At 49.7% G+C, this 24,239-nt stretch overlaps 1 protein-coding gene across 1 annotated transcript in view; it reads right to left on the bottom strand.

The window, feature by feature from the left end:
* AHNAK (AHNAK nucleoprotein) overlaps positions 1 to 24,239 on the bottom strand; it is a 32,505-nt gene that overhangs the window by 4,119 nt on the left and 4,147 nt on the right. Inside the window, 4 exon segments of the mRNA XM_069066131.1 lie at positions 2 to 8,591; positions 10,027 to 10,208; positions 10,334 to 10,490; positions 11,225 to 11,345. Of these exon segments, the coding sequence (XP_068922232.1) occupies positions 2 to 8,591; positions 10,027 to 10,208; positions 10,334 to 10,490 (8,929 nt within the window). The 5' untranslated portion in view covers positions 11,225 to 11,345.

The following is a 24,239-nucleotide window of genomic DNA, read 5'->3' on the forward strand; positions in this document are numbered from 1 at the left end:
GGCATTTTCAAGTTCCAGTCTGGCCCATGGACATCCACATCTGGGGCGCTGACGTCCACTTTGGGGCCCTTGATGTCAAGCTCAGGGCCTTTCATGTCCCCTTCCAATTTAGAGACTGAAACATCTATATCCCCTTTCACTTTAGGGCCCTTCAAATTAAGGTCAATTTCTGGCATTGATATCTTTGGGGTTTTAAAATGTATATCAGGCATCTTAAATTTGGGACTTTTCCATTTCCCTTCTGGCCCTTCAATATTCACATCAGGAGCCTCAAGTTCCACATTAGGTCCTGAAATGTCAATGTCTGCCTTGGGCAGGCTCACATCCACCTCTGGGCCCTCCCCTTTGAAGCCTGGCATGCTGAACTTGGGCATCTTCACCTTGGGCATTTTCAAGTTCCAGTCTGGCCCATGGACGTCCACATCTGGGGTGCTGATGTCTACTTTGGGACCCTTGATGTCAAGCTCAGGGCCTTTCAAATCTCCTTCCAGCTTTGGCCCAGAGATATCCACATCTCCTTTCAGTTTTGGGCCTTTCAGATTCAGGTCCACATCAGGCATAGAAATCTTTGGAGCTTTGATGTGCATGTCAGGCAGCTTGAACTTGGGACCCTTGATCTTTCCCTCAGGGGCCTCAATGCTCACATCTGGAACACCAATGTCCACCTTGGGCCCAGAAATATCAACATCTGCTTTGGGCAGACTCACATCCACATCTGGGCCCTCCCCCTTGAATCCAGGCATGCTGAATTTGGGCATCTTCATCTTGGGCATTTTCAATTTTCCTTCTGGCCCATGAATATCAACATCAGGTCCTTCTACATCCAATTTGGGGCCTTTGATATCTACCTCTGGTCCTTTCAAATTTCCTTCTACCTTTGGAAGAGAGACGTCAATATCTCCCTTCAATTTAGGTGCTTTCAAGTGTAAATCAATGTCGGGCATAGAGACCTTTGGGGCTTTGAAGTGCATGTCAGGCATCTTAAACTTGGGGCCCTTCAGTTTCCCTTCAGGCCCTTCAATGTCCACATCTGGAACATCAATGTCCACCTTGGGCCCAGAAATGTCAACATCTGCTTTGGGCAGGCTCACATCCACCTCTGGGCCCTCCCCCTTGAAGCTTGGCATGCTGAACTTGGGCATCTTCATCTTGGGCATCTTCAGATTCCACTCTGGCCCATGGACATCCACATCTGGGACACTGATATCCACTTTGGGGCCCTTGATGTTCACATCAGGAACCTTCACGTCACCTTCTATCTTGGGCACAGACACATCCACATCCCCTTTCAGTTTGGGGCCTTTCAGATTCAAGTCAAAATCAGGCATGGAGATCTTGGGGGCCTTGATGTTCATCTCAGGCATCTTGAACTTGGGGCCTTTGATCTTCCCCTCAGGACCTTCTATACTCACATCTGGAGCCTCAATGTCCACCTTGGGGCCTGAAATGTCAATGTCTGCCTTGGGCAGACTCACATCCACATCTGGGCCCTCCCCTTTGAAGCCTGGCATGCTGAACTTGGGCATCTTCATCTTGGGCATCTTCAGATTCCACTCTGGCCCATGGACGTCCACATCTGGGGCACTGACATCCACTTTGGGGCCCTTGATGTCCACATCAGGAACCTTCACGTCACCTTCTATCTTGGGCACAGACACATCCACATCCATGTCTCCCTTCACTTTGGGGCCTTTCAAATGCAGGTCCACATCTGGCATGGAGATCTTGGGGGCCTTGAAGTGCATGTCGGGCATCTTAAATTTTGGACTTTTCCACTTGCCTTCAGGACCTTCAACGTTGACATCTGGCATGTCAACATCTAGTTTGGGCCCTTTAACATCTAGTTCTGGGCCTTCTATTTTGGGAACGGAGACATCAACATCTCCTTTGATCTTAGGGCCCTTCAAGTTGAAATCCACATCTGGCATGGAGATCTTGGGGGCCTTGAAGTGCATGTCAGGCATCTTGAACTTGGGGCCCTTCAGTTTGGCATCTGGGCACTCCAAGTCTACCTCTGGAACATCAATGTCCACCTTGGGCCCGGAAATGTCAACATTTGCTTTGGGCAGACTCACATCCACATCTGGGCCCTCCCCCTTGAAGCCTGGCATGCTGAACTTGGGCATCTTCATCTTGGGCATCTTCAAGTTCCACTCAGGCCCATGGACGTCCACATCTGGGGCATTAATATCCAACTTGGGCCCCTTAATGTCCACATCAGGAACCTTCACATCACCTTCTATCTTGGGCACAGACACATCCACATCCATGTCTCCCTTCACTTTGGGACCTCTCAAATGCAGGTCCACATCTGGCATGGAGATCTTGGGGGCCTTGAAGTGCATGTCAGGCATCTTGAACTTGGGGCCCTTCAATTTGGCATCTGGGCACTCCAGGTCCACATCAGGCACCTCGACATCTACACTGGGACCTTTGAAGTCTCCCTCTAACTTTGGCACAGACACATCCACATCCCCCTTCACTTTGGGACCTCTCAAATGCAGGTCCACATCTGGCATGGAGATCTTGGGGGCCTTGAAGTGCATGTCGGGCATCTTGAACTTGGGGCCCTTCAATTTCCCTTCTGGCCCTTCAAGATTTACATCTGGTGTTTTAATGTCCACTTTGGGCCCAGAAATGTCAACATCTGCTTTGGGCAGGTTCACATCCACATCTGGGCCCTCCCCCTTGAAGCCTGGCATGCTGAACTTGGGCATTTTCATCTTGGGCATCTTCAAGTTCCACTCAGGCCCATGGACATCCACATCTGGAGCATTAATGTCCAATTTGGGCCCCTTAATGTCCACATCAGGAACCTTCACATCACCTTCTATTTTAGGCACAGACACATCCACGTCTCCCTTCACTTTGGGGCCTCTCAAATGCAGGTCCACATCTGGCATAGAGATCTTGGGGGCCTTGAAGTGCATGTCGGGCATTTTGAACTTGGGGCCCTTCAGTTTGGCATCTGGGCACTCCAGGTCCACATCAGGCACCTCGACATCCACACTGGGACCTTTGATATCTCCTTCTAACTTGGGCACAGACACATCCACGTCTCCCTTCACTTTGGGGCCTTTCAAATGCAGGTCCACATCTGGCATAGAGATCTTGGGGGCCTTGAAGTGCATGTCAGGCATCTTGAACTTGGGGCCCTTCAGTTTGGCATCTGGGCACTCCAGGTCCACATCAGGCACCTCGACATCCACACTGGGACCTTTGATATCTCCTTCTAACTTGGGCACAGACACATCCATGTCTCCCTTCACTTTGGGGCCTTTCAAATGCAGGTCCACATCTGGCATAGAGATCTTGGGGGCCTTGAAGTGCATGTCAGGCATCTTGAACTTGGGGCCCTTCAGTTTGGCATCTGGGCACTCCAGGTCCACATCAGGCACCTCGACATCTACACTGGGACCTTTGATATTAACTTGAGGACCTTTCAAATCTCCTTCCAGGTCTGGAGCAGACACATCCATCTCCCCTTTCAACTTGGGTGCTTTTAAATTCAGGTCCACATCAGGCATGGATATTTTTGGAGCTTTGATATTCAGCTTTGGCATCTTGAATTTGGGGCCCTTCAGTTTCCCTTCTGGCCCTTCAATGTCCACATCTGGAACATCAATGTCCACCTTGGGCCCAGAAATGTCAACATCTGCCTTGGGCAGGCTCACATCCACATCTGGGCCCTCCCCCTTGAAGCCTGGCATGCTGAATTTGGGCATTTTCACCTTGGGCATCTTGAGGTTCCACTCAGGCCCATGGACATCCACATCTGGGGCATTAATGTCCAACTTGGGCCCCTTAATGTCCACATCAGGAACCTTCACATCACCTTCAATCTTGGGCACAGACACATCCACATCCATGTCTCCCTTCACTTTGGGGCCTTTCAAATGTAGATCCACATCTGGCATAGAAATCTTGGGGGCCTTGAAGTGCATGTCAGGCATCTTGAACTTGGGGCCTTTTATCTTTCCTTCTGGACCTTCAAGATCAACATCACCAATGTCCACATCCACCTTGGGGCCTTTTAAGTTAACTTGAGGACCTGACAAGTCTCCTTCTACTTTGGGGAGAGAAACATCCAGATCACCCTTTAATTTGGGTGATTTCAAATTGAGTCCCACATCAGGCATAGAGATTTTGTGTGTGTGGATATTCATGCTGGGCATCTTGAACTTGGGGCCTTTGATCTTGCCCTCTGGACCTTCTATATTCACATCTGGAGCTTCAATGTCCACCTTGGGGCCTGAGATGTTGATGTCTGCCTTGGGCAGGTTGACATCCACATCCGGGCTCTCCCCCTTGAACCCTGGCATGCTGAACTTGGGCATTTTCATTTTGGGCATTTTCAGATGCCAGTCTGGACCATGGACGTCCACATCAGGGGCATTGATGTCTACCTTAGGAGCTTTCAGTTCCACATCTGGCACCTCCATCTCACCTTCTATCTTTGGAGTTGTGACATCATAGTCTCCCTTCACCTTGGGGCCTTTCAAATGTAAACCGACATCTGGCATAGAGATTTTCTGAGGCTTTATGTTCATTTCAGGCAGCTTGAATTTGGGACTTTTAAATTTTGCATCTGGTCCTTCAATATTCACACTTGGAGCATTTATATCCACCTTAGGTGCAGAAATGTCAACATCTGCCTTGGGCAGGCTCACATCCAAATCTGGGCCCTCCCCCTTGAAGCCTGGCATGCTGAACTTGGGCATTTTCACTTTGGGCATCTTCAGATTCCACTCCGGCCCATGAATATCCACATCTGGGGCGCTGACATCCACTTTGGGACCCTTGATGTCCACATCAGGAACCTTCACGTCACCTTCTATCTTGGGCACAGACATATCCACATCCACATCTCCCTTCACTTTGGGGCCTTTCAAATGCAGGTCCACATCTGGCATGGAGATCTTGGGGGCCTTGAAGTGCATGTCGGGCATCTTGAACTTGGGGCCTTTCAGTTTCCCTTCAGGCCCTTCAATGTCCACATCTGGAACATCAATGTCCACCTTAGGCCCAGAAATGTCAACATCTGCTTTGGGCAGGCTCACATCCACATCTGGGCCCTCCCCCTTGAAGCCTGGCATGCTGAATTTGGGCATCTTCATCTTGGGCATCTTCAGATTCCACTCTGGCCCATGAATGTCCACATCTGGGGCGCTGACATCCACTTTGGGGCCCTTGATGTCCACATCAGGAACCTTCACGTCACCTTCTATCTTGGGCATGGACACATCCACATCCACGTCTCCCTTCATTTTGGGGCCTTTCAAATGTAGATCCACATCTGGCATGGAGATTTTTGGGGCTTTGAAATGCATGTCAGGCATTTTGAACTTGGGGCCCTTCAGTTTCCCTTCGGGTCCTTCAATATTCACATCTGGAACATCAATGTCCACCTTGGGCCCAGAAATGTCAACATCTGCTTTGGGCAGGCTCACATCCACCTCAGGACCCTCTCCTTTAAAGCCTGGCATGCTGAATTTGGGCATCTTCATCTTGGGCATCTTCAAATTCCACTCTGGCCCATGGACATCCACATCTGGGGCGCTGACATCCACTTTGGGACCCTTGATGTCCACATCAGGAACCTTCATGTCACCTTCTATCTTGGGCATGGACACATCCACATCCATGTCTCCCTTCACTTTGGGGCCTTTCAAATGTAGATCCACATCTGGCATGGAGATCTTGGGGGCCTTGAAGTGCATGTCGGGCATTTTGAACTTGGGGCCCTTCAGTTTCCCTTCAGGCCCTTCAATATTCACATCTGGAACATCAATGTCCACCTTGGGCCCAGAAATGTCAACATCTGCCTTGGGCAGGCTCACATCCACCTCAGGCCCCTCTCCTTTAAAGCCTGGCATGCTGAACTTGGGCATCTTCACCTTGGGCATTTTCAGGTTCCACTCTGGCCCATGGACATCCACATCTGGGGCGCTGACATCCACTTTGGGGCCTTTAAGATCCCCTTCCAGTTTGGGAACTGAAACATCATATTCTCCCTTCACTTTGGGGCCTTTCATGTGCAAATCCACATCTGGCATAGAAATCTTTGGGGCCTTAATATTCATTTCAGGCATCTTAAATTTAGGGCCTTTGAGTTTCCCTTCGGGTCCTTCAATATTCACATCTGGAACATCAATGTCCACCTTGGGCCCGGAAATGTCAGCATTTGCTTTGGGCAGGCTCACATCCACATCTGGGCCCTCCCCCTTGAAGCCTGGCATGCTGAACTTGGGCATCTTCACCTTGGGCATCTTCAGGTTCCACTCTGGTCCATGGAGCTCCACGTCTGGGGCACTGACATCCACTTTGGCCCCTTTCAGTTCCACATCTGGCACTTTAACCTCGCCTTCTAATTTGGGAGGGGTCACATCATATTCTCCCTTCACCTTGGGGCCCTTCAAATGTAAGTCTGGCATGGAAATCTTTGGGGCCTTAATATTCATCTCAGGCATCTTAAACTTGGGACCTTTAAGTTTTCCTTCTGGAACCTCCACATTCACATCTGGAGCTTCAATGTCCACTTTAGGCCCGGAAATGTCAATGTCTGCTTTGGGCAAGTTCACATCCACCTCAGGGCCCTCCCCCTTGAACCCAGGCATGCTGAACTTGGGCATTTTCATCTTGGGCATCTTGAGGTTCCATTCCGGCCCGTGGAGCTCCACATCTGGGGCACTGATGTCCACCTTGGGGCCTTTCAGATCCCCTTCCAGCTTTGGGATGGTAACATCATATTCTCCCTTCACCTTCATACCTTTCAGATGCAAATCTACGTCTGGCATGGACATCTTCGGGGCCTTGATGTCCAGTCCTTTCAAGTTTCCTTCTGGGCCTTCAAGGCTGACCTGTGGGCCTGCAATGTCAATGCTGGGCCCTGAAACACTGATGTCTCCCTTGGGCAGGCTCACATTGACCTCTGGCCCCTCCCCCTTGATGCCTGGCACACTGAACTTGGGCATCTTCATCTTGGGCATCTTCAGGTGCCACTCGGGCCCATGGACGTCCACATCTGGGGCACTGACATCCACTTTAGGGCCTTTGATGTCCATTTCAGGGCCTTTGATTTGCCCTTCTATCTTCGGGAGGGCAACATCCACTTGGCCCTTTATTTTGGGGGCACCTACATTCAGATCAACATCGGCCATGCTGATTTTGCAGGTCCCCATTTTCCCAGATGGGCTGCCAATCTTGGGCCCGGTCAGGGACCCCTCTAGGCCAGGTGCCTTAATGTCCACTGTCGGCTCTTTCATGGCTATCTGAGGACCTTTTATATCCCCTTGTATTCCTGGACCTGACACTTTCATATCCCCTTTCAATTTGGGGGACCTGAGGCTTAGGTCTACATCCTGCATGGAGATTTTAGGTTTCTGAATTATCATCTCTGGAGCCTTGAATTTAGGGTCTTTGATTTTTCCCTCAGGCCCACTGATGGCCACCTCTGGCAGGCTGACATTCCCAGTGACACTGGGAAGGTTCACTTCTCCCTCAGGTAGAGCTCCTTCCCCTTTGGAACCAGAGACAGAAAACTTGGGGACTTTCATATGGGGCATTTTCAGTTTTCCACCAGCCCCATAAGGATCAATTTCTGGAGCTCCAAGTTCCACAGTGGGGCCTTTGATACCAACATGTCCTTTGGATGCAGAGACATCCAAGCCTCCAGCTCCTGGAAGCTTGGCACCTTTCGGGCCAAAGTCACCCTCCAAGGATGGGGTGGTGATTGTAGGACCCTTCAACTTTCCTTTGACTCCCTCGACATGGACGGATGGAGCTGCAACTTCCAGCTTAGGACCCTGGACATTTCCGCTCACTGTCAAACCTGAACCATCGCCCCCAGGTCCCACAGAGATGCCCGGTGAGCAGATGCCCAGGCCTACCTCTGGGCCCTGGCCCTCAGGGCCTGCTGCTGAGAAGCCAAACTTGGGTAACTTCATGGTGGGAATGTTTATGTTATCTATGGATGGGTGCTGGAGATCAACAGTCCCACCTCCAAGTGAAGATGAAACATCCATTCCTGGAACCTGGACCCCAGGGCCGGTGATTTCTCCTCCTTTACTTCCTAAGCCAACAGAAGCAAGGACTTTGGTATGAGCAGAGACTTCCGGCTTTCCTTCCACCTTCAGGCCCTTACCACCACCGCCAACACCTAAGCCTTCCACCTGGATCCCAGGTGTGGTGACCTGGACCTTGGGGTGGCCGGCACCAGCTGCCCCAACCCCTTGGAGCTCTGGTCCAGTTGCCCTAAAGTCAACACTGTAGCCTGTGGTCTGAATAGTCGCCCCTGGGCTTTGTGGCAATCGGATCACGGTCTTCCCATGCTCAGTCTCCACGTCCATCTTGGAGATTTCCATCAGTTCGTGCCTCGGAATCTTGATCTTGAACTCGGGGCTGTTGATGTCAATCTCCCTGGCCCCCTCTCGCCCTGTCACGTCCACTGTGTAGGCTGTGACCCTCCTGGTCACTGTGATGGTGCGGCTCTGGGTCTCCGCCAGCTCGCTGCCTTCTGCCCCATCCTCTGACTTCAGGCGTGGCTTGATTTTCGTGGTGTAGATCCGTCGGTACTCCTCATCATCCCCGCTCTGCAGAAAGAGATACCGCAGCATAGGCTGTAGCTGAGCCTGAGCGACTAAATGTGCCACAGTCCCAACCAGAGGCCAGCCTGTAACAGCCTGGCTTCCTGACCCTCATGGAGCCCCACACAGCACCCTATGGGGAGATCCACTAGGGGACAGAGTGGAGGCTGGGCTAGAGGGCACTAATGGAAAGAAAATGGGAGCCCAGGGGAGAGCCTGACATGGAAAGAAAGACCAAGGAAGAAGAGGCTGTTTGGAGGAGGTGATGGCTGAGAGAAAAGAAAATTCCTCTTTTCAGGAGTTGGCCACCAATTGACAAAAAAATGAGGAAATTCTAGTCAGCTGGCCAAATACTGCCAGAACCAGAGACATTTTAGGGCACTGAATGAGAACTGAAAGAACAAACACCTCTCAGCCAAATGCTGAGAGAGATTTGCTTAGTTTGTTTCTGTTTGCCTTTTTATTTTTATAGCTAAATATTAGGCTTACGAGGTGAGTGCAAAAGTGCCCATACATTGTTGGGGGACTGGCTGGCTGCTGAATGTGAACCAAGTGTCCCCCACCCTCTTTATCTTCTCATGTGCCATCCTGGCTGGCAAACACCTTGGCTTCTCAAAGGCTATGCCCACAGATCCAAGCTCCAGCAAGTCCACACTGGAAAGGCATCAAGTATGGGTCCTTTGATGTCAGGGATTTTTTGTTTTGGGAGATTTGGGGGTGCTGGAGTTGTAGTTTTTATTTGGTGGTTGCCTTTCTTTATAACCCCAATGCCTGGCAAACAGTAAGGGCTTAATGAATCCTTGTTAACTGTCTAATTAACTCAGCTCAGATAGCCAGCTTTGGCCACAGGGTCCTCTCAGCCCAAGTAACTGTTGAAGATCACCTTCCACGCTGAGAAGGGCCAAGATCTGTACTGGGGTATGGGCTCCACATTGATGAAGCCACAGTTCCCTGAAACATCCAAACAAGGAGATCACAAGTGACAGGCCATCTGTGAGGTAGTGGATGTCACAGCAGTTCCTCATTGGACCAAACTGGAACCAAAAACTAAATGAATGACCTTCTGTAGGAGACTCACTAGCAGAGAAGCATGAGGCTTCAAGCCACCAAGGCCGTGAGTCACTCCTGAAGCGGACATGTTTGGGATATGTCTATATATTCTAATGGAATATAAGCTGCTTGGGGACTGGGACTGTTTCACTGTAATCATTCTATCCCCAGAACCTAGGAGCTGCTTAAGAAAAGCTTATTGATAGACTAATTGATTGATTACCAGTTGTAGCTCCAATGGGGCACCCTTTGAGATTAGGACAGGCCAGCAGAGTGTTCCCATAAGCATGGTGGGGCCAAGAAGAGAGTGAGGAGAGAGATGGAGGAGACAGAGGAGCAGGGCAGTGGAGCCTGGGGAAGCTCAGAGGGCAGGGTTGGGAGAGGTACTCACCAGCACCACCTCAGGGCACCTGGTGAAGGCGCTGTCATGGGACTGGCCGGGCTCGGGGGAGCGGTCTCCCTTGCGGTGCAGCTTCAGGCCCACTGTGTGGTGACCCATGGTGTTCAGAAGCTGTGTCACCTCCCCCGACTGCAGATTGTCGAAGTAGATGGTGGCCCCCACAATCTGGTCCCCTGGAGCAGAAGTGACAAGAAATGAGGCCGAGAACTGCAGGTGCTGGGGCACAGGGGCCTCCAGAGCACCCCCCAGTCCCACTTCTCATCCTGGCCCATTCCCCTGCCCATGAGCAGCCCCTTACCCTCCTTGACCACGCCGGTGCGTGCCGCAGGGGAATTCTGCACAACTTGCTGAACAAAGACGCCATCATCTGTCTGCTCAATGGTTAGGCCGTGAGAACCACTGCCCTGCCAGTTGGGCAAGAGCAGCTCCCTCGTGGGCTCTTCTTCCTTCTCCATCTGCAACATCAGTGAGATTGGCACAGGGTGATCAGGGCAAAGACCAAAGGTCTTTGAGTCCTAGTTCAATTCAATAAGTATTTATTAAACACCTACTGTATGGAAGGCACCAGTGAGGTGCTGGGAATAGGAAGACAAAATTGAACCCATCCCTACCCTCAGGGAGCTTCTGTTCTTTGGATTCAGGAACTCTACAGACTAACAGCCCCTCTCCCCACCCAGGCCAGGAGGCGAGACCATTCTACTGTGGTAAAAGGCTCTCCAAATTTGGGATTGGACAAGACCTTGAAGGAGGCAGTGTGTGTAATGGATAGAGATCTGACCTCAAACCGTAGGCTCAAGATCTAGGCTCAAGTTCTGCCTTTCTTGCATATTAACCCCAGAGAAATCACTTAACCTCTCCATACGCTAGGCAACCAAGACCAAAAGTTAAAAAGTTCACAACCTGCATTGGGAGGAGTTGCCTCTTTATGGAGTTCCCTAGACCAATGGAATTGCAGAACTGATGGCCACCCGTATCCCTAAGGGACTTCAGAAGCCATCTAGCCCAACCCAATCATTTTACAGATGAGGAAACTGAGGCCTCTAAGGACCTGTAAAGTACACACATATAACCTGTTCGCCTCTAGGACAACGAGCTCCCCTTTCTGTCCACGGCCCCACACTCCACAATGCCAGCTCTACACATGCCACCAGCCCTCTTCAGTTCTTTCTCAACCATCTAGCTTACTGACCTCTTACAGAAATTTGTTTGGGAGCCAAAGCCTTGCCAGGTACCCGCCCCTCCTTCTGCTTTCGCTCTTCCTCTTTGTCCTCTCACTCTCTCTTCAGGAATCTCTGTCCCACCTCCTTAGCCTATAAGAAAAATTGAGAATAAGGTTAGCACTTGTGGCAGAATAAAGTGTTGGACTTAAAGTCAAGAGATCTACATTTGAACCATACCTCCTCTCAGGCGTTTCCTGGCTGTCACCTTCCCTCCCATAGACTCAGTCTCCCTATCTATAAAATGGGCACAATGCCCATACTACAGGGTGGTGGCAAGCAAGGATTTTTGGTTTGGTTTTTTGAGAACGATGGAAAATTATAGAAACTGGAATTATAATTTTCTGGAATATTTAACTGCCCCCAAGAAGAAGATGTTTTCAGTCAATCAGCCAGTCAGTCACTCATAAAGCTTTTAAGCATCTCTCATGTGTCAGATGCCCAGAATAGGAAGACAAGAGTGAATCAGTCCCTGCCCTCAAGGAGCTTATATTCCAAGAGGGAAGAAGGGAGACAAGCATGTACATATGTAAGTATAATATATAAAAATATAACACATATGATTAGGTTATATATAATACATAGTATAGTATAGATTTTACATACACATTTGTATATGTGTACATCCAGGTATATTTTGTATAAATATATAATTGATACAAGGAAATTTGGAGAGAGGTCAGTAGCAATTGGGCAGAATCAAGAAAGCCTTCAGATGAAAAATTATACTTGGGCAGAATATGAAAGGAACTCGCGGATTCTGAGAGTTAGTGGGAAAGAAGAGCATTCGAGGCATGGCAAAAGTCAGCCAGTGCCAAGGCACAGAGATGGGAGATGGAGTGTCCGGCATAAGAAACAGAATTTGTAAAGAAGGCTTGTGTATGATAATGCTGGGAAGGCAGGTTATGGTCAGGTGGTGGAGGGCTTCCTTTAAATACTGAAGACAAGTGTTTCTACTTGAACCTCGCAGGAACAGGGAGCTGGAAACATCGGGGCTGGCCATTCTAGCCCCAACAGCTAAGCGCGTACCACCTTCCCATGACTGGTGCAGATACTGCGCAACTTCTCAGCTCAAGGCTGTTCAGGGACAAAAACAATCAACGCCAAGGGAGATTCTTATTGGGCTGAAGACAGTATTGGTTCTGCTTCCTGTCCCCAGGATTTATTCAGAAGTCCCGCCCAAGACAATTCCAAAAGATTCATGACCAGAAGTGCTATCTACATGGAGAGAAAACCTATGGAGTCTGAACGCAGATCAGAGTATACTATATTCACCTTTTTTTGCTTTTTGTTTTTCATGTCTTTTCTCTTTTGCTGTGATTCTTCTTTCATAACATGTGATAGTAATGGCAATTAAAGATTCCCCTGTATTGGCTTGGTTTTCAAATTGATTGTGTTAAAACCCAGAGTTTGTTAATCCCACCTGTGGGATGCGCTTGTTGATGTGAAAAGAAAGTCCTGAACTGGGAAGAGCTGGTGAGGTAGATTTGGAGAGACACTAGAGAGAGGCGGAAGATCTTTTTAGAAGCAGCACCTCGTGGAGAGAGAGAAACTAAGAGAATTGCTGGTGGCCGCTTTGAATTGCCCTGGACTTTTGAGACCTGCCCCCTGAGCTGCCAAGGACTGAGGAGACATGGCTGTTTTGCTGGTACTTTGTCTGTCTGTTTTGATGTTATTTTGCCAGATTTGTCCACTGGTGAAAGACTGTCCTTTTGTTGAAGAAGTCCTGGAACCTGGCTGTTCGCTAAGAAGGCCTGCGACTGTCCTGCAGACAGAGAGTGAATACTGTCCACTGGTGAGGGACAGTACTGTTGTTGCAGGGGTCTGGAGACTGTCCTGCAGACAGAGTGAATACTGTCCACTGGTGAGGGACAGTGCTGTTGTTGCAGGGGTCTGGGAGCCTTTCTGTTGGTTCAGAAGCCCTGAAGAAGGATTTTCTTGTTGTATGTTTACAGAAATCCTGGGAGAGGGCTTTGCTAATGTGTTCAGGGGTTCTAGGACTGTTCTACAGACAGAGGATAAATTCATGAAGGGACTGGCAATGTATCTTGTGGCTTTGCTAAGCCTTGTCTCCCCAGGAACTAAGATTGCTGAGAACTTGCCTCATGTCAAGATGAAGAAAAGACCTCCATTTGGGTATTAAGTGCTGTGTTTAAACTTGATGTAACTCTGGGGTAGATTCAATTGTGATCCAGGGGTGGGGAACTTTTGACCTTATGTTTGGAAACTAATCTACATTTGAGAAGAGGGGCTTTGTGGTGGACTTAATTAAGGTATAGCCTAGGGGTGGAGAAGTATTTAGAACAGAGACTTTGTAATTGATTGAATGATTGGAAGATCCTGGGGTGGGGTAGTACTTGGAGATTATTTAATCACACTTAGTAAATGCTGTATTTGGAATGATGTCATGTTTTGATCTTCTCTGTTCTTGGTTTGTCACTAAATAAAATAGAGAGCACCTATGCTGGTATTTTGAACCTGGGAAGTTGCCTTCTTTTGGCATTACATTACACAACATGACTAATGTGGACATGTTTAACATGATTGTACATGTATAGCCTATATCAGATTGCTTGCTGTTTTGGGGAGGGGAGAGAGGATTAAGGGAGAAAAATTTGAAATTCAAAATCTTATCAAAAATCAATGTTGACAACTATCTTTACATATAATTGTAAAAAATAAAATGCTACTTACTAAAAAAAATCCTGGAGATTCAGTCTAGGTTTGGTTGGGGGAGCTGGATGGCACCATGGCTAGAATACTGAACTTGGTGCCAATAAGACCTAAGTGTGAATTCTGCTGCCAACACTTCCTAATGGTGTGACCCTGGGCAAGACTTAAACCCCCCTCCATCTTGGTTTCCTTATCTAAGGCCTTTTCTAGCTCTAAATACAGGATCCTCAACATCACTTAATCCTGGGTCTCCATTTCCTCTTCTGTAACATGAGGAGGCTGAACTCAGTGGCCTTCCAGCTCAAATTGGGGCTTCTTTGAGCACTAAGTAACTGGAAACTTACAAGTAACTGACAAAGTAACTGGAAGGGTCCCAGTCTAACCAGGGCACTTTGGATTAGGGATGATCCATAGTTGGCCAGGATTCCCCAGGGGCCACAGACAGAGACAGGTTCTTGGAAGCAATCCCAAAGCCAGCAGCATCGGACTCAGAGGTGCACTGAAGCAGACCCTAGCAGGCTTCCTGTTTTGGGCCTCCTACCCCCATCCCTACTGAGATGACCAGTCAAAGTCTCCCTCAAGCACTAAACCAGATAAGCTGCAAGCTAAAGGAAGTACCTCAACATCTGGGCAAGCCCCAGAGCCCCAAGCCACACTGCCACCACTGTCATTCTGTGACCTCCTGAAAGTCACATGCCCGCTTTGGGACTCAGCTTCCACATCTGTAAAATGAAAGGGGTTGGACTCAAAAATTAGATTCTGGCTTTACTGTTTGAAGAGACCTCAAAAACCATCGCATATGACCATCATTTCACAAAGGAGGAAACTGAGGCCCCAGTGGAAGTGATTTGCCCAAAGTCAGACGGGTACAAATATCAGAGCCAGGATTTCTTTCCACTACACCATTAATTTAAAGACAAATATTTAGCAAGACAAGTTCAAGTGTCAATCATTGTCTGGGGCAGGAGAGGGGAATGTCCAAAGACAGAGTTTATTATGGTATGTAAATAACAGCATCAAACTATGTTTCTTAAAAAAAAAACACCCTACTCCTTGAAGGAAAAGATACTGTCTTTTCCCCTTCTATCTCCAATATATGCCTCATCCTGGGCACCGAACTGAGCAGGGGCTAGCTGTGGTGCCATGTGTGGTGCCATTGTTGGCTGAGCTGGTTCTTGGAAGAGATGGGACAACACACAATGTCAGAATTCTTCAGTATGTTGTTATTTGCTCTTTATTATTCTTTCTTATGGGAAATGGTTCCCTGGAAGTGGGGGAAGGTTATATTAGGAAATGCTGATGAAATGAAACAAAAGATGCAAATAGACATTGATTTTTAAAAAGAAAGAGCAGGGTGGTGGATTTGGATTAACAGTGTGAGCTCCTGACTAGCTGTTGTGCGCTAGGAAAGCCATTTCAGTTCCAAGGCCACAGGGAGTGCGCTTGTCCAATGGGACAAGACCATGGTTAAACCCCAACGCCCAGTTACAGTTGAACCTGATTAAAGGCCCTGAGGGCTTATTGAGGGCCAATCCCCTCACTGGGGAGAGGAAGAAGCAGAGGTCCAGAGAACAGGAGGAACCAACAAAAGATCCCACCCAGTCTGCAGCAGAACCTGGCATCTGAATCCAAACCCAGAATCTCAGAACCCTGATTCCTGAACAGCTTTGCATGACCACCTCAAGTGGATCCCTGATGGGGATGAATGGAGAAAAGAATGCGCGACGAGCAACCTGGGTGATTGACAGGTAGAAAGTGAGCTGACCTGTTCCCATCAGGGACTGGGGAATCTACCCAGGTAGACTAAGAAGGCTCCAGGCACTCTCTGGGCTGGAAAGAAGAGAGAAGAGAGGGTGGAGGGAGGGAAGAAGGAAAGGGACAGAAAGAGAGAGAAGGAAGAGAAGGAGAGGGGGATGGAGGAGAAACAGATCGACAGAGATAGAAAGCAATGGGACCCAAACAGCAGGCTGGCTGAGAGCCGAACCCTGAGGCTGAGGAGCCGAGAACACGCCCACAGCTGAACCCCTCCCTCCCCACAGAGTTGGGACCTGCTCAGGGACTCAGGGGCTGCCTGCCCAGTACAGACTCACTCTCTTGGACCCTTTTCTCAATACAGGATGCTGGTGCTAAGCCAGTTGCTGAGGAGGGAGGGGGAAAGGGAGTAGAAAGGGAGGGGGAGAGAGGGGCAAAAGAGAATGAGAAGGAGACAGGGACAGGAGTAGGAGATGAGAGAGAGAGAGAGAGAGAGAGAGAGAGAGAGAGAGAGAGAGAGAGAAAGTGCTCTCAGTTACCCACAGCTCTGCCCCACCCTCCCTCCCTCCTTCCCCCATGAGTCATAGCAGCCATCACAGCTCCAGACATGCAGGGGTCACGCCTGAAATGTGATCACCAGGGCCCTTTTGGGGGACTAAGGTCCGTGGTGGAGAAAGGATGGGTCCAGAGATGTTGCTGCTCCAGCCAGAACCAAGAAGAGAACAGAATGGACTAAAACTGCCTCCCTTCCCCATTAACAGAGCCCTGGCTTTCTGCCTGCTACAGACAGTTCCCGGGAAGCATGGTCCATGCCCAGGGCTGCCCACAGGTGCTGGTGTGGGCTTGGAAGGCTCCCTCAGGAGAGACTTTTGTCCCTCCATCCAGACCCAGCCCAGCACCTTGGGAGCCAGAGTCGTTGTGCTGGAGGCTACAGGTTGGCCTTGGCAGAGTTCTTCCCTGGGCTTGGCTGCCAACAATCCAGCCCTACCTCCACTGAATCAGGCAGAGCTGGGCCAAGGAGAGGCCGGCAGACTGAGGCTCTTCTAGGAGATGGGCTTAGGCCTGGGGAAGCAGAGGGACAAAGTGGGAATAGGTCTGGCTCCGGGCCAAGAGGATGTGAGTTTGAATCCTGGATCTGAGCTTATTAGCTGTAGGAGCTTAGGAATCCCCTGGCCTCTCCAGGTCTCAGCTTTCTACAGGGTGAAATGAATAGTTGGACCAGATGAGCTCTAAGGAACTTCCCAACTCCAAGTCGATGAACACTGTCAGTTGCCAATTCCAACATCTGTTCCCATTCCAAAGGCTCTCTCCCACCCCCTGCTTGGGCCCTGTCCTGTCCCCAGCTTCTCCCCTCACTTCTGGCTTCACCAGGCTTGTCCAGGGGCTGCCCACCATGAGCAATGAAGGGCTGTGACTGAGGGCGGGAGGGGGACAGAGGACCGCACAGTAAGGCCACTACGGGAAATGTGGCGTCCTGGAGGGGCAGAATTTAGAAACAGGGCTGCTCTGGGCACAGAAAAGAAGAGCTGAGGCCAGGAAATACAGGGAGGGAGGTGTCGTTTTAGCTGTAGGCTGGAGGGGAAAGAAACCTATGAGCAAATGGAAAAGTCCCCACTGAGTCTGGGGAGACCTGGAGGCCTGCAAAAGTGCTGAGTCGAGTGTGAGTTAGTGTTAAGGAGCTCAGCAGAGCCTCGTGCCCAAGCCCAGGGACTGTTACAAACGCAGTTAACACCCATCAATAAAGATGCCAACCCAAGACAACATTACCCCCACACACGGGTACACCCCAGTCGAGGGCATCAGACTGTGAGCAGCTCTTGCCCTGGGGGTCTGGTCCTCCAAGGCAAAGCCCAGGTGCCACTTCTTCCACAAGAGCCTTCCTGATCGCACCCCTCAGGGGTAGTGCCCTTCTCCTCAGGATATAGTCTGTATTTACTCATTTGTGTAAAGGGTGCTCCCTACACACCCTTCTCAGGCCAAACATCAGCTTCTTCAGGTCAGAAATTGTTTTTATTTTGATCTGGGCATCCCTGACACCTTAAACAATGCCTGGCACATAGCAAGAAGCATGTTTGCTGAATACATAGACGGACAGACGGACGGATGGATGGATGGATGGATGGATGGGGGGTGAGTGCATAGACAGATGGGTGGATGGATGGAGGGATGGATAGGTGGATGGATGGGTGGATGGGGGGTGAGTGCATAGACAGACAGATGGGTGGATGGATGGAGGGATGGATGGACGGACGGACGGACGGACGGACGGACGGATGGATGGATGACAAAGTGAAGGGAGCAGACAGGATATGACGGAGATACTGAGAGACTTTGGACACTAGTGGTCTCCAGAGGCGTGACTCTCCTTCCCCCATTGGTCGGAGCAAACTCCTTTGAGCTCAGCATGGGGAGGGAGACTGATGGGGAAGCCCCAACCACATCACATTATCTGCCCAGGCTAGAGCTAGAGACAGAAATTTGGCCCCAGAGGGCGAGTAGAGAGAGCTGACAGGAACTGATGTGAACACATAAAACACACCTTCAGAGAAAGACTAGACCTGGGGAGGGAGGGGGGACCACCACACATACCACAGGAACACACCCAGGAAGAGAATTTACAAGAGCTCTGTGCAAGGACAGGGAGAGACTTCTGCACCTCTAACCAATCCCTACTCCCCAGGCCGAAAGAAATGTCCAAAGGATTCAAAATGGAAGGTATTTTAGAGACCCAACCACCTCCTTCTCAGAGGAGGAAATGAGTCCCAGAAAGAGGAAGGATAAGGACTTGCCCAAAATCCCCAATCTCAATCTCCATTCCTCTCCTCCTCTTCTCTCTGTGTCTCTCTGTGTCTCCCTCTGTCTCTGTCTCTCTGTCATCTCTCTGTCTCTGTCTCTCTGCCTCTCTGTCATCTCTCTGTCTCTGTCATCTCTCTCTGTCTCTCTTTCTCTTTCCCTTCTCTGTCTCTACCTCTTGCTTTTCACCCCTTTGTATCTACTCCTCTATTCTGTGTTTCTCTTTTAGTGAGTCTCCCTAGGATTGCCCCGATTTCCCTTTCTGTACCTGTGGCTTCCTCAAGTTGAACTCCCTCCTTGTGGATGTTTATGTGTGTGTCTTGCAGGGCGGGATAGAGAAGATCTTACTTGGGGATGAGGAGTGGGGCTGTTATCACTTTGTTCTCCTATGGGCTTTGTGTGTGTGTGCACACGCTCGTGTGTGCAAACATCTGCTGTTTTGATATGAAGGGGAAGAGACAGAGAGAGAAAGGAGAGAAAAGAAAAGAAGGGAATGGAGACTGAGAGAGATGAAAGCAGCAAGGTGAGAAAAGAAAGAGGGAAGGAGAGAAGAGGAAACCCCCCAGAGATGGGATAGAGCACCGAAGTGAGAAGAGCCCTCGGGAATGAGTCACAGGCCCACACGGAGAGGGGCAGAAGAGAAAAGTCATCACACTCATGAACAGGAAGGGACACAGAAAAGAGAAAGAGCGAGACACAGCCAAGGAGTTCAGGGACAGAGAAATGCATGCATAAATACATGTGTACATGCACATACATGTATAAACACACGGCTCCCATGTCATCCAAATCTAACCTGGCCACTTCAGAGATGAGGAAACTAAAGCCAGCGGGTGGGAGTTCCTGGGCCTGCCCACCTGGGTAATGGGGTGCCAGGCATGTAGTAATCAGCACACACAGCCAGGGTTGGGAGGGGGGGGCAGAGCCGGTGGCCTGGCAATGAGAGTCTTAGATTGGGAGTCACCAGAAGCTGCTGTCCATTCCACCAGGCCCCTCAGCTCCTCCCCCAGGCAGACCCAGAGACCTATCACCTGGCTGGGTTTCAGTGTTCCTCACTGTAATGACCAGGTCAGATTTAGAGGCATATAAGGGCCCTCCCATCTCCCAAAGCCAACACCAGCTCCCGTTACCACAACTCTAAAGGGTCTTGGAGCCCTTCCCTGATGAGCCCTGTGATCTGGTGTTTAAGAGACTGAGGGCCAGGGAGGGAGCCATTGGCCCAGCCTCACACAGCTTATATGGGGCAGAGTTAGGGTTCAAACCCCCAGTTCTCTTGGACCCAAGGGCAGCATTCTTTCCAACAGCCATGGTGGGGGGCACAAAATTAGGTCATGTGCACACCCACAGAGCCCTTCCCCACCTGCCCCTTCCCTCCCTTTACAGTCTTCTCACACCTCCTCACTCCATGTACTCTTTGATCCAGTGACAGCCTCCTAGCTGCTAGTTCTGAGCATTCCCTCTGCCCATCCCCTAGACCTGGAAGGCTCCTCCTCCACTCAGCCTACTGACCCTCCTGGCTCGCTTCACGGCCCAACTAAAATCCCACCTTCCCTATGAAGGTGTTCCTCTTTCCCCTGTAATTCTAGTGCCCTCTGACGATTATTTCCAATTTATCCTGTAGAGAGCTTGTTTGGTTTATGGTTTGTCTCATTCATTCGACTGTGAGTTCCTGGGAGCTGGGACTTGACCTCTTTTTATATCCCCAGTGGCTGGCATATAATAGGTGTCTAATAAATGTTTATTCACACACACACACACACTTAGGAGACACAAGACCAGAGGGAGAAAAAGAAAGAGGAGAAGGAAAGAATCATATACACACACATACAGAGAAAAATCAGAATTGAGTTATACACAAGAACCCTGGGAAACTGGACAGGTCTCAGAAGGAAAAAGCCATAGGGAGAGCCACAAAGTACCAGAAAGAAGACAGCACAGGTTCCTGGCACTTGTGAAGTCAGGCAAATGTCAGCCCACCCTCCCAGCTACGAAGAGCAGCTCTGTCTGGTCCAGCTGGCAGGGGGTGGGGTGAGGCAGATAGAAACAGGCAAGGCCCAGAGAATCTGGCCCAATGCCTCTACATTCCAGGTGTGAAGGAGTTGGAGATCTTTCAGATCTGGGGCCAAGCTAGGTCTATGGAACCCCCTGCCCAGAAAAGGCCTGAAGACATCCCCAAGGATCCTGGGCTGACTTCTAATGTCAATTCAGAAGACAAGATGCATGACTTTTAAAAAATATCTGTGCAGGGTTGACCCCAACCCAGCAACAAAAAGGATCATAATTATTAAATAATATTTATATTAATTATTTATATAATTATATAATATTAATTATTAAATAATTAAACACCCTTATGTAGCAATGTGCCATTGACATAACCCTTTCCACCTGATGATACCATAAAACAGACCATGAAAGTCATTTTCATATGACTGATGAAAAACTTCAACCTGAGAGAGGTTCAGCTAGTTATTGGAAGAGTCAGAATTCGAACCCACACTTTCTGAGGCCAAGTCCAACACTAGACCCCAGCAGGAGTACAGGACAATGCCAGTGCTCTGAGGTTATCCCACTTTGGAGTCAGACCCCTGCCTAGCTGGGGTAACTGAATACACTGGCTATGAGAAGAGACAGGTTCAAAGTCCAGCTGTCCACTTCTCACCTGTGTTAAGGGAGACACAGGCAGCCACGTGGACAGACATGTCACCTTGCCAGGGGTCAGTTTCCAAATCTGTAAAACAATGTGTTATGGGCAACTAGGGGGCACCATAGTGCATAGAGCAACACACCTGGAGTCAGGAAGACAAGTCTTCCTGAGTTCAAATTTGGCCTCAGACACTTACTAGCTGTGTGACCTTGGGCAAGTCACTAAACATTGCTTGCCTCCGTTTCCTCATAGGTAAAATAGTGTGTTAGAGTCATACATCATTTAAGTCTCCTTCCAGCTCTAAATCCTAAGATCCAGACCAATAGCGAATGGCTAAAGAATGAGGTGAAAGGTCACACGGCATTGAACCTTGCTCCAAGTCCTCAGAGAAACAAGCCACCAGAGGAGAAAGGACACACAGCCCTGTGCCAAGGAGAGGAAGGTGCATTCTATGGGGTCACACGACCTCACTGGGGGAATCAGACACTATAATCCTTTAGACAGAAGGGGAGCTCACTGAGGGCAGGGACTGTTTTTCACTTTTGCCTTTGGGTTCCCAGAACCTGGCAAAGTGTCTGGCACAGGGTAGGAACTTAGCAAATGCTTGTTGATTGAACGATTGATTGATTGCTAAGCAGACATTCTACAGGCATGTCAACTTTTCCTTTGGCGAAAATGAGATATAATCTAACTGAGGTGAAGCCATAGGGAGGGCTGTGTACTTCCAGTTAATGTGGTAGGAGGATCTGACAAGCTTCCAACCCAGAAGAGATCAGCACTCTCAGTCTATCAAGGACAGCAACACCCACAGAGGCAGTGGTGACCCAGGTGTCTAATGCAGGAGAAGCCCCCACCACTCCACCACCATCCCCCCAATGATGACACAAGACTGATGGGGCATTAGGAAACACCGATCTGAGGCTAAGTAGCAGATTTAAATAAGGAGGGGCCTTGGAGGCCATCTTCCAACCCCATCATTTTACAAATGAGGAAACTTCAGCCCAGAGAAGGGAAGGGACTGACCCAAAGTCATGTGGCTGCTAAGTGTCTGAATCAGCATGTAAGGGCAAGTACCCAAAGCCTTCATCTTTCCATGCTGCTTCTGTGTGGTCATGAAGATCCCACATCATCCCATGGGCATGAACCACATCCATCATCCCATGGGGCCTTTTCTCAACTATATCTATGCCCATTCTTAATGATTACTCTGATGGCCACCATCCCTGTGTCCTATGCCAACCAGCTCCCAGCTCCCATTGCAAATCTCCATGCTAGAAAGGACTTCAACCTACTGTATGCCAGGCATGGAGCCCAGCAGTATTGATCAAGCAGCTGCTCTCTGCTGGGACAGGGGTTACAAAGGCTTGGGGAAAAGCCTGGTCCCTGCCCTTCACTTAGCTTCTTCCCCTCCCCACAGGGCACCTACCGGTCTGGGCACCCACTGCCTGTCTGCCTATCTGTCAGCTTTTCCCTTGGTGTTGACACCTGCCAGTCTGGTTCCCCTCCTTTCCTGCCCTGGGGGACTGAGACAACTGGTCCAGCCCACAGCTCTCACTGGGAAGGAAGTTTTCCACCCTCCCAGCCTTCCTGGGTTCTCCCCACCTCCCTTCCCACAAACCCTCCCAGGCACCTCGATACACACCTGCCTCCCCAGAGGGTCACCCCAACCCCTCCTACTGCCCAGCTAGCAGGCTCCACCCTACCTACCAACCGCTCTGTGGCTGACTGTGAAGCTCCCGGAAAGAAGACCCTGGCAGCAGGAGTGAAGACATTCCCCTTCCTGACCCCAGGACCTTGGCTGCCCTGCCATGTGCTAGGCTCTCAGCTGGAAGGGCCAGCCCTCAGCCTGCCAGGCCAGGAGCCTCCATGAGGATCAGTTCCATGGACTTCCCCTTCCCCAGAACCTCTGCTCTGCCTCCCAGGGGAGGCAGGATACCCCACCCCTCTCCCCTTACACAGCACATGCTGGTGCATGGACCCACTCTCCAGACTCAGCCACCCCTGGAGGGGCCATGCAGGCAGCCCTGTGGCTGCCCAGTACACCCCAGCAGACACACAAACTATAAGGACACACACTCTCATTCACTCCCCACACAGGTGGTGTGACTCATCCACTGTCACATGGAGATATATTAGCCATGTTATACAAGGGAGCAACAGTTACACAGAATAGATACTAAGTAACAGCCATGAGAGAGCCAGACAGATACAATGTAACCATTTGGCAGTGCCAGTCCCGCCCTCTGGGTAGACTGACAGCTGAGCACCCCAATGGAACACCAGCAACCTTCCCCTCTGTAAAATGAGGGCATTGGATTCATTGATCTTTGAGGTCACTCTCAGCTCTTCCATTCCACGTTCTGTGTTCTCCATTCTAAGCTCCCAGCTCTCACAATCTATGTTCTAAGGCATTCTAAAGAAGTTCCCTCCCACTTCTTTTGCTCTGACTGACATGCTTTGTTCTGTGTTGAAAGTTCTCTACTGCCTGTGATAGGATAGTCTACATACTTTTTAAAAAAAATCTTTTAACTTTTGTTTCTATACCACCTCGATTTCCAAATATATACCTCCCTCTCCTTTACCTATCAAGCCATCTCTTATAACAAAGAATAAAGGGGGAAAGGGGGGGGGCGGACAATTTGGCAAAACCAACCAACATTATCAACCACATCTGACAGTGTATGTAATATGCTGTACCTGTAGTCCCCCACCTCTGCAAAAAGGGAAGGAGAAACATTTTTTCCTATATTCCACATCCTAAGATTCTTCCATTCCACGTTCTAAGCTCCCCACCATTCCTGACATTCTGTGTCATACATTCTATATTCTGCTGTCTGGGAGTCCAGCCCTGGTTTATGAGTCTAATGGGTCCTATACTGGCCCCAATCTTCCACTGTTCCTGCTGCACGCCCACCCATGTGGCTGAGCACGTCCTCACCCACCTACACAAGAGACACACCCAGCCTCTCTGGCTGTAAGTCTCATGCATACAGGGTCAAAACTGCCTAATACAGAAAATAGCCCAGGACCTACTACCCTCCATGAAGAAGGGACCTGGCCAAGCACAGGAGGGAAACAGAAGCTCAGAGCTGCTCCTGCCCTGGCTAGAACAGAGATCCACA

Source organism: Petaurus breviceps, unplaced genomic scaffold, assembly GCF_028583685.1.
Source record: "Petaurus breviceps papuanus isolate PSGF00001 unplaced genomic scaffold, PetGlider_PUasm1.0 90721, whole genome shotgun sequence".
NCBI classification, from domain to species: Eukaryota; Metazoa; Chordata; class Mammalia; order Diprotodontia; family Petauridae; genus Petaurus; species Petaurus breviceps.